The following is an 11,411-nucleotide window of genomic DNA, read 5'->3' as shown; positions in this document are numbered from 1 at the left end:
ACATCATAATGTTTCATGTTTGTTTTGACCCGTGTTCATCAATAAATCCCTGCGTCCAGTATAAACACCCTCGCACCCAACCAGCCACCATGTGTCAAGTTCACCTACGTGAAACGGATTTGACCTTTGCGCTCTCATTAAACTGTACACTCCAATCAGATCATGTTAAGTGCTTTTCTCAGTCAGGGGGGTTGTTACGGGGGAGGGGGGGGGGGCATGAGAGTGAGCAAGGCAATCTACGTCAAGCAGCCCCCTGCTACAGTCACTAATCAATAATTAACTCAGTTCATTGTGGCGGTGGTGGGATGAGAATGACCGTGGAGTGGTCTAGGTCTAGTCTGTCGTCACCCCTCTCCGACCCCTACATTACCACCACTCAATGTGGCAGCCTGCCTCAAGGGATGGATGTTTTGGGGGGAATATTAAATTCCCTCTAGAGCAGTGTTCTTCAATCATGATCCTGGAAGCAGGCTTTTGTTCTGGCCCAGCAATAACACACCCGATTCGACCAAATAGACATCAAACTCTTGATTCATTTAATCCGGTTTGTTACTAGGCTGGTATAAAATAATTTTATTGACTCATAGGTCTTGGATTGATTGAAATGCCCACTCTGACTAAGGTGTGGAGGACATCAGGATACGACAGATAGTCTATACACAATCCAGTCATTCTGACAGAACAAGATGGATTAAACAGCTGTGTGAACACGAAATGGTTACATTCAAGTACATAGATACAGTTGAATAGCCTATCAATACTAAGCTTTAATAGCAAATGTTTCATTTAAATCCACCGAAACGGACAATGTTTCTAATGTAGGTGCCATTATGGAACACACAGCATCAGCACCAATTCATTGACCGCATTAGAACATTCGCATACTCTACTCTACGGATTCACTCGCGGGTAAGACCAACCCGCCAGTCACCATTTACAGTAGAAGTTAACCCCGCCCTCTCTGTCGTCCAGTCAACCAATCACACGAACGGGGACGGGTTTCCTGAACTTGGAATACTGAAATTTGTTACAATTTGTCAGGCTCGAACCTTACCGGAATGCACGAGCTGCAGAAAAAGTGAACGAACCAACACAGAAAGATGCAGGCAGACGAAATGGAGGTACCTATCATTAATAACATTAACAATAACCGCAACAAACAAAGGCCTCTGCCGAAATGGGAGATATGTGTTCATGAATCTGCTGAAGGATTGGGAGGTAAAGCCAATTTGTAGCTACTCGTTGAGCCAGTAAAGAGAGGTCCATGTCCGTGTAGTTTGTTGTTGCTGGGGAGCTTTAAATGCCCTTTTGCTACAGAGCCGCTTTTGAAAGCATGCAGCCCAGGTGTTATTTTGGTGACAGAGCAAGTGGATGCTATAAATACCGTAAGCTTATGGTTAATTCTGAACGTGGCAAATACAGGTAGCTAATGTGATTGTCAATGTCCAGTACGTTTTGTGGTCGAATCTTATCTTGCAGCTGCTGCCTGTGCATTTGTGCATGACATCGTAGACCGGTGTCAGATTGGCAAATATACAGTAGGTTTATGTACACAGTATTGATGTTGGGGATATAATAAGAAGAAGAAATCATTCAGCAGCCTATATGTAGATATAGATATATGTAGATATGCCACTGTGTGAATCAATAAAATGTTTGAATTGCATTTATTTGTCAGTGCAGAAGAGTGGATTTGAAATTGATAGAATAAGGCATAGGCTATTAGCTAGTTTCTCAATTATTACATATTAAGATGTAAATACTAACTGGATATTTTTTATTAAACACACTAACCGGTTTTCAAAATGTTTCTCACATTATATTGTTCCACTATTGCCTGTAGTTGCTTTCAAGTAAACATGCTTGACATTATGCTCCATACTACTAGGCTACAGTATATAGTTGTTCTCATAACTCATTCATTCAGCCATTAAAAAATGAATACAAAATCAATTGCATTTTGGATTCATGTCTTGGCAGTGTAACCCAGATCCAGACTAGGTTGCCTAGCCCTGCTAGTGGGTGAACTGTGGTGGCGGGTAACCTACATCTATCCAGTGAAATCACACCAAACATATCCTGGATTGTGTTTGTTGGGCATATTATATGGTGGGGGGGAAATGATACAAAAAAAAAAGGAATTGGAGCAAATTTCCCCTCCAGCCTCAAGCTTTCCAGGGCAGATGTGGTGGGGGGGGGGGGGGGGGTTCAATGCTGGTTGACGGGCATGAAATAAACACATGAAACCTCATCTCCACACTGGTGAAATCTAAAGGGCCCAGTTGGCTCATTTCTTTACCAAGGGCTTCTTTTAAGCAGGCTAATGCGAACTCGGTGTAGTCAAGTAGCAAAGACTCCGTTCAGTGCTCAAGCCACACAATGTACGCCAAAGTCATCATAGCCGATATGAGATATGATCGTCCCACTTAATTCTATTGCTTTGTCCAGGCTATTCCTCATGTGATCTGTGTTTAGAGTTGATTGTTGCATTGGCCCATTGGCTTGGCTGGCTTGGCTGGCTCCGGTCATAGGTTATTTTTAACATATGCTTATATGAGAAGAGGGGGGATGGGGGCTGGTGGGGATTTTGACGGGATGCCCAGTGTTTGCACACACCGACGGTGGAGCGCAGGGTTCACTGTGCCAGTGTGTAAGGAGGGGTAGTGTTCATAGCAAGCTGGAGGGGGTGGGGGGGGGAGAGAGAATTGTTGATGCCAATGGGTAGCCGAGTGAGAGAGACCAAATTCCCCACTCTCCTTCAAACAAACATGCTCTATTGAGAGCAGTAACAACACAAACCTTAGTTTCCCCAACAGACACAACCCTCTGGCATCCTCTCATCTCCTCTGCGGGGGACTAAGCCAATCAGACACTAGGATTGATGCCTGTGTTTAATTATTATCCCAATCAAACAATCGTGAGCTGAAGTTCAAATGGGGTTTCTAATCAAATCAAATGTGATTTGTCACATGCGCCGAATACAACAGGTGTAGACCGTACAGTGAAATGCTTACTTACAAGCCGTTAACCAACAATGCAGTTTTAAGAAAGTATTTACTAAAATGAACCGAAGTAAATAAATAAATAAGAACATAGAAAAATAACAAATAATTAAAGTGCAACAATAAAATAACAGTATTGAGGCTATATACAGGGGGTACCGGTACAGAGTCATTGAGCGGGGGCACGGGTTAGTCGAGGTAATTAAGGTAATCTATCTCTACAGTACCAGTCCAAAGTTTGGATACACCTACTCATTCAAGGGTTTTTCTTTATTTTCACTATTTTCTACATTGTAGAAAAGTAGTGAAGACATAAAAATCTGTCAAATGTATTTATAAAGCCCTTCTTACATCAGCTGATGTCACAAAGTGCTGTACAGAAACCCAGCCTAAAACCCCAAACAGCAAGCAATGCAGGTGTAGAAGCACGGTGGCTAGGAAAAACTCCCTAGAAAGGCCAGAACCTAGGAAGAAACCTAGAGAGGAACCAGGCTATGAGGGGTGGCCAGTCCTCTTCTGGCTATGCCGGGTGGAGATTATAACAGAACATGGCCAAGATGTTCAAATGTTCATAGATGACCAGCAGGGTTAAATAAAAATAATCACAGGGGTTGTCGAGGGTGCAACAGGTCAGCACCTCAGGAGTAAATGTCAGTTGGCTTTTCATAGCCGATCATAGCCGTCTGGAAATATGGCTGAATATAAACAGTGTAGTTATTCGCTCCGCAAGGCAATCAAACAAGCGAAAGGCCGGTACAGGGACAAGGTGGAGTCGCAATTCAACGGCTCAGATACGAGACGTATGTGGCAGGGTCTACAGGAAATCACGGACTACAAAAACAAAAACAGCCATGTCACGGACACCGATGTCTTGCTTCAAGACAAACTAAACACCTTCTTTGCCTGATTTGAGGATAATACAGTGCCACCGTTGCGGCTCGCTAACAAAGACTGCGTTCCCCCCCCCCTCTCCTTCTCAGTGGCTGACGTGAGTAAAACTTTTAAACTTGTTAACCTCGCAAGGCTGCCGGCCCAGACGGCATCCCTAGCCGCGTTCTCAGAACATGCGCAGACCAGCAGGCTGGTGTGTTTACGGACATATTCAATCGCTCCCTATCCCAGTCTGCTGTTCCCACATGCTTCAAGATGGCCACCATTGTTCCTGTTCCCAAGAAGGCAAAGATAACTGAACTAAATGACTACCACCCCATAGCACTCACCTCTGTCATCATGAAGTGCTTTGAGAGGCTAGTCAAGGATCATATAACCACCACGTGACCGGCCACCCTAGACCCACTTCAGTTTGCATACCGCCCCAATAGGTCCACAGATGACGCAATAGCCATCACACTGCACACTGCCCTATCCCATCTGGACAAAAATAATACCTATGTAAGAATGCTGTTTATTGACTACAGCTCAGCATTCAACACCATAGTACCCTCCAAGCTCATCATCAAACTGGAGGCCCTGGGTCTCAACCACGCCCTGTGCAACTGGGTCCTGGACTTTCAGATGGGCTGCCACCAGGTGGTGAAGGTAGGAAACAACATCTCCACTTCGCTGACCCTCAACACTGGGACCCCACAAGGGTGTGTGTTCAGCCCTCTCCTGTATTCCCTGTTACCCACGACTGCGTGGCCATGCAGGCATCCAACTCAATAATCAAGTTTGCAGACGACACAACAGTAAAGGGCCTGATCACCAACAATGACGAGACAGCCTACAGGTAGGTGAGGGCACTCGAGTCAGGAAAACAACCTCACTCAACGTCAACAAAACAAAGGAGATGATTGTGGACTTCAGGAAACAGCAGAGGGAGCACCTCCCTATCCACATCAACGGGACAGCAGTGGAGAAGGTGGAACGTTTTAAGTTCCTGGGTGTACACATCACAGACAAACTGAAATGGTCCACCCACACAGTGGTGAAGAAGGCGCAACACCGCCTCTTCAACCTCAGGAGGCTGAAGAAATTTCGCTTGTCACCCAAAACACTGACAAACTTTTACAGATGCACAATCGAGAGCATCCTGTCGGGCTGTATCACAGCCTGGTACGGCAACTGCACCGCCCTCAAACACAAGGCTCTCCAGAGGGTGGTGCAGTCTGCACAACGCATCTGCGGGGGCAAACTACCTGCCTTCCATGACACCTACAACACCCGATGTCACAGGAAGGCCAAAAAGATCATCAAGGACAACAACCACCTGAGCCACTGCCTGTTCACACCTCTATCATCCAGAAGGGGAGGTCAGTACAGGTGCATCAAAGCTAAGACCGAGAGATTGAAAAACAGCTTCTATCTCAAGGCCATCAGACTGCTAAACAGAAATCATTAACTCAGAGAGGCTGCTGCTGACATTGTTACCCAATCACTGGACACTAATAAATGGATAACTAGTCACTTTAAATAATGCCACTTTAATAATGTGTACATATCTTACATTACTCATATCACATGTAAACTCAGCAAAAAAAAAACATATATTTTTCAGGACCCTGTCTTTCAACGATAATTTGTAAAAATCCAAAAAACTTCACAGACCTTCATTGAAAAGGGTTTTAACACTGTTTCCCATGCTTGTTCAATGAACCATAAACAATTAATGAACGTGCACCTGTGGAACGGTCGTTAAGACACTAACAGCTTACAAACAGTAGGCAATTAAGGTCACAGTTATGAAGACTTAGGACACTAAAGAGGTCTTTCTACTGACTCTGAAAAACACCAGCAGAAAGTTGCCCAGGGTCCCTGCTCATCTGCGTGAATGTGCCTTAGGCATGCTGCAAGGAGGCATGAGGACTGCAGATGTGGCCAGGGCAATAAATTGCAATGTCGGTACTGTGAGATGCCTAAGACAGGACGGACAGCTGATCGTCCTTGCAGTGGCAGACCACGTGTAACAACACCTGCACAGGATCGGTACATCCGAACATCACACCTGCGAGACAGGTACAACAACTGCCCAAGTTACACCAGGACCGCACAATCCCTCAATCAGTGCTCAGACTGTCCGCAATAGGCTGAGAGAGGCTGGACTGAGGGCTCGTAGGCCTGTTGTAAGGCAAGTCCTCACCAGACGTCACCAGCAACAACGTCGCCTATGGGCACAAACCCACCATCGCTGAACCAGACAGGACTGGCAAAAAGTGCTCATAAATGACGAGTCGTGGTTTTGTCTCACCAGGGTTGATGGTCGGATACGCGTTTATCGTCGAAAGAATAAGCCGAGGCCTGAGCTCTGGAGCGGGATCGATTTCGAGGTGGATGGTCCATCATGGTCTGGGCGGTGTGTCACAGCATCATCGGACTGAGCTTGTTGTCATTGCAGGCAATCTCAACGCTGTGCGTTACAGGGAAGACATCCTCCTCCCTCATGTGGTACCCTTCCTGCAGGCTCATCCTGACATGACCCTCCAGCATGACAATTCCACCAGCCATACTGCTCATTCTGTGTGTGATTTCCTGCAAGACAGGAATGTCAGTGTTCTGCCATGGCTAGCGAAGAGCCCGGTTCTCAATCCCATTGAGCATGTCTGGGACCTGTTGGATCGGAGGGTGAGGGCTAGGGCCATTCCCTCCAGAAATATCCGGGAACTTGCAGGTTCCTTGGTGGAAGAGTGGGGTAACATCTCACAGCAAGAACTGGCAAATCTGGTGCAGTCCATGAGGAGGAGATGCACTGCAGTACTTAATGCAGCTGGTGGCCACACTAGATACTGACTGTTACTTTTGATTTTGACCCCCCTTTGTTCAGGAACACATTATTCAATTTCTGTTAGTCACATGTCTGTGGAACTTGTTCAGTTTATGTCTCAGTTGTTGAAACTTGTTATGTTCATGTAACGGATGTGAAATGGCTAGCTAGTTAGCGGGTACGCGCTAGTAGCGTTTCAATCAGTTACGTCACTTGCTCTGAGACTTTAAGTAGGGTTGCCCCTTGCTTAGCAAGGGCCGCGGCTTTTGTGGAGCGATGGGTAACGACCGTGCTTCGTAGGTGACTGTTGTCGATGTGTGCAGAGGGTCCCTGGTTCGCGCCCGTGTCGGGGCGAGGGGACGGTTTAAAGTTATACTGTTACATTGATGCTGTTGACCCGGATCACTGGTTGCTGCGGAAAAGGAGGAGGTTGAAAGGGGGGTGAGTGTAACGGATGTGAAATGGCTAGCTAGTTAGCGGGTACGCGCTAGTAGCGTTTCAATCAGTTACGTCACTTGCTCTGAGACTTTAAGTAGGGTTGCCCCTTGCTTTGCAAGGGCCGCGGCTTTTGTGGAGCGATGGGTAACGACCGTGCTTCGTGGGTGACTGTTGTTGATGTGTGCAGAGGGTCCCTGGTTCGCGCCCGTGTCGGGGCGAGGGGACGGTTTAAAGTTATACTGTTACATTCATACAAATATTTACACATGTTAAGTATTCTGAAAATAAACGCAGTTGACAGTGAGAGGCCGTTTCTTTTTTTTGCTGAGTTTATTTCGCTCTAGTACATCTTAGCTCTCAAATGGTGTTTGGAACTGAAAACCACCTCACAATACACAACAAGTCTCCATCTGGAGTGGGATCTGGGCCCAATGTAATTTAAATGAACAAGTCATTAGGCCAAGCGATTCTTACATTTTCAATCCCTCCTATTGAATCTCAACCTAATCTGACAGACATTTGAGGCTTTGGGTGCTCCAGGTTCCAATGAATTACAGATGTTAGCCTATCCCTGACTACTGCTGCCCTTCTGTGGTAGGATGCATGAAAAACAACTACAGATAGTCCTCGCACTTCACCCACTGACAGATGCCATTTAAGGACCGTGATTCGCTGTCATTTTCTCTCTCACTAGATTGCTGCTGAGACACTTCTTCAAGGTTGACTAACGGCGGTCCTTAACCTATTTCAAAGTCTAGTCTGTCTCTATCCAAGTGCTACGGTCTTTTGTATTGGCCGGCAGTATGTGAATGTTGTTGTTTCGCGGTGCTTTGATAACTGGTGAGATCGTGCTTACTGTATCAGTCTGTCTCAACCTGGGAAAATAATGCTTTTAGCAACTATGACGGCTAACAGAGGTGGGCTCGGTCTCTGTCCTTATTCCCGCCATGCTGTGTGTGTGTGTACGTACTGTGTTTGAGAGTGTGTGTGTGTATATGTCTCTAGGCGTGTGTGTGTGTGTACTATGGGGTCCTGTAGTAAAATGCCCAGAGGGCAAGCAGTAATCATGGGGTGAGGCTAATGTCAGAGCGGCATCAAAGACCCTTAACTGGATACGAACGTTAACCCACTCTGAAATGTAGGGCATGTTGACTCCTGCGTCCCTCTCGTTCAGTTTTTCCACTCTGACTGTTGCCTGTCTTTGCATAGCCATGCGGAAAAGAAAGCTCAACAAATGTGGTCACCCATCCGAGAAGGAACAGTGAGTGGAGGAGCCTGAACTGTGTGATTTCTGAGGTTATAAAGGAATTATAACCACGTATGTACTGTGTGTGTGTGTGCGTCTTCATTTCCACGTGCGGTTCTGCCTAGACTTCAGTGTTTTCTGTTTTCAGAGCTCCATGGAGTCCCCTAACCTGGAGTTTGAGTATGGGGACACAGACAGCCTGACCACTGAACTCTCAGGTAAGGTCTTTACACCCTAACCCAGCGGTCGCCAACCAGAGACCCTGGGCAGCTACTGGGCGAGCTTTTGTTCCGCAAAACACCTTATTCAACTAATTATCAAGTCCAGTTGATTAGTTGAAACAGTTGCTGGAGCAAAATCATGCAAGGCGACCACTGTAGCTTTCCAGCAGAATTGGTGAGCACTGCTGTTCAAGGGATATGCTCCGTCTTATGTTCTGTTCATAACCAGAAGCTAGTCACTGCAACAAAATGTGCTACAGTATGGTGCACTGTCAGCAGCTACATGTGATTGATTTAATGCAAGATCATAGTTTTCCCTTGTTGAATGCAGCTGCTTTGGTTAGGTAGCTAGTACCGCTGAGACATTAGCTTACACAAACACAGACACTACAGTTGCTCTCTTGTGACTGTTCCTCCAGGCTGTAGTGACTGTTGAGATTTAACTACTGTATACTCGCTGAAGAAGGATTAGTCAGCGATGTCATGAATCTAATAAAAACACTCTACAGAAAGGATAACTGAGAGCCAAAATATGTTTTTTTATGAAAGGGACTTAATGAAACAGTTGGCTTATATTTATTTTATTTTTTTAATTTAACCTTTTAATTAACTAGGCAAGTCAGTTAAGAACAAATTCTTAATTACAATGACGGCTTACCCTGGCCAATCCTGGACGATGCTGGGCCAATTGTGCGCCGCCCTATGCAACTCCCAATCACGGCCGTATGTGATACAGCCTGGATTCCAACCAGGGACTGTAGTGACACCTCTTGCACTGAGATGCAGTGCCTTAGACCGCTGCGCCACTCGGGAGCCCATAAATTATAATATATGCAATTTAGCAGATACTTTTATCCAAAGCCACCTAGTCACATTGCGTCCATAAATCTGACAAATGTGTGGCCCCAGGAATCAAACCCACAATCCTGGCACTGTAAGTGCCATGCTTTACCGACTGAGCCATACAGGGCTTCCACTACAGTATACCCCGTGATGTCTTTCATGACATTACCTCTGTTGAATCCTTCAGTACAGTACTATGTCATCCTGTCTGTCTGATGGTACCCTGTCTCTCCTGTTTGTCCACAGAGATATACAGTTACACGGAGGAGCCCGAGTTCGCCCTCAACAGGGACTACTTTGAGGAGGATTTCAGGAGCCATGGTACTGTTAACTTCCTGTCTGTCAGTGGCGGTTTTGTCTTTCCAGCCAACACTACATGCCTGTCATAATTTGTGTGTGTGTGTCTGTGCGCGCGCGTGTGTGTGTGTGTGTGTATGTGCGCGTGTTAATTTTTTTCTAAAGCAGTGAGTGTGCCAAAGGGCTTTCTGACTCACCTTGAACACACTGTTTGTTTGCATACCCTCTGTGTTTGCCTGTTATTCTAGTGTTTACAGAGAGAGAGAGATGGATAGAGAGAGAGAAATGTAGAAGTGTAATGAAATGGATTCCCGTCTTGGTAATCGTCTGGAGAAAAAGTCTGATAGAGGGGGTGAAAGAGGGAGAAAGGGTCGAGGGAGCTGATTTAATTGACCGCTCCCAGGTGTAACGTTTCCCATTTTCTGTGAGTGGTTCAGAGGGAGAGAAGGAATTGTTCTGCACAGTGGTGTGTGTGTCTGATCGCTTGTTCTAACCAGACACTTTCAGCAAGAGGTTTTGGGAGAAGGTGACACACACACACACACACACACACACATATACAGGAACACACACATCTCTGCTCTGCAGCCGCCGTCTCTCTTAGCGCCACGGCAAACAAAGCTGCCTTATCTATACGCTGCAAAACCACAGCTAACAGCCGTAGCCGACTACTGTGACCAACTGTTCCGTATCATGAGCATTGTTATTAAACAGCCGGTCGATTTAGTTTCCTCTCCTAATGTGAATCATATTGACCGGATGAATTGGACCGTGTCCATTTTGCTGATCTAATCTCCCTCTCATATTCTCTGAAACTCTGCCCAGTTCGTTGCTGTACTGTAAAATGTGGTTGTATTCTTACTCCGCTTAGGAAGTAAGCGGAGTAAGGAAGGTTCATAATGAGTAATAATACATCATGTGTAGCGCCAGGCATTCAGTTCCACAGAGCTTTATTGTCCCCAAAGGGCAACTTTGTTTCAGCTGCAGCACATTACATGACTTAAGAGAGCTAGGCTAGGTCTTGTTCTTCCCTACTCTGTTTCCCTAAAGCCAATAGGAATGAATCGATGGATCAGTGGAAAGCTTGGCTGGCTGTCTGTGCTGCGAGAGAGAGATAGGAGATGTGCTGTCTCTCTGTATCTGGGGTTTAAAATATGTCAAACGGTGACGGGGCCCTCATCAATGTTTTAACACATCTGCCAGACTGCCACTTTCCATCACTGCTAAATCTGTATGCACCCATGTCATCTGCGTCGCTACTCTCCGAGTACTTTTACCATAATGACATTATCAGAGCACTTATCAGAGCTGCGCATTAAAAGTTACATGGGATGAACTTTATACAGGGAAGTTTTGTCAAAGAGTTCAAGTGCTTTCAGCAAGTATTCACACCCCTCACGTTTTCCAAATTTTGTTGTGTTACAGGCTGAATTTAAAATGGATTAAAAGTTGATTTTGTGTCACAGTCCTACACACAATACACCATGTCAAAGTGGAATTATGTTTTTAGACATTTTTACAAATGAATTAAAAATGAAAAGCTGAAATGTCTTGAGTCAATAAGTATTCAGACCCTTTATTATGGCAAGCCTAAATACGTTCAGGTGTGTAAAAATTTGCTTAACATGTCACAAGTTGTATGTATAATAATAGTGTTAACATGA

At 45.5% G+C, this 11,411-nt stretch overlaps 1 protein-coding gene across 3 annotated transcripts in view; it reads left to right on the top strand.

Annotated features, from left to right (window-relative positions):
• The first annotated feature begins 1,013 nt into the window (after positions 1-1,013).
• LOC129865341 (striatin-interacting protein 1 homolog) overlaps positions 1,014-11,411 on the top strand; it is a 41,984-nt gene continuing 31,586 nt past the window's right edge. Inside the window, exons 1-3 of one of the 3 annotated variants that reach the window (XM_055938048.1) lie at positions 1,014-1,121; positions 8,535-8,604; positions 9,697-9,771. In XM_055938048.1, coding sequence (XP_055794023.1) covers positions 1,101-1,121; positions 8,535-8,604; positions 9,697-9,771 — 166 coding nt within the window. In that variant the 5' untranslated portion in view covers positions 1,014-1,100. Of the gene's footprint in view, positions 1,122-7,839; positions 8,459-8,534; positions 8,605-9,696; positions 9,772-11,411 lie in introns of those variants that run through there. The other 2 variants (XM_055938047.1, XM_055938049.1) reach the window with 2 other exon arrangements.

Source organism: Salvelinus fontinalis, chromosome 11 (genome assembly GCF_029448725.1).
Source record: "Salvelinus fontinalis isolate EN_2023a chromosome 11, ASM2944872v1, whole genome shotgun sequence".
Classification (NCBI taxonomy): Eukaryota; Metazoa; Chordata; class Actinopteri; order Salmoniformes; family Salmonidae; genus Salvelinus; species Salvelinus fontinalis.
Note: the sequence above shows the minus strand (reverse complement) of the source record. Positions and strands in the feature narration are given on the sequence as shown.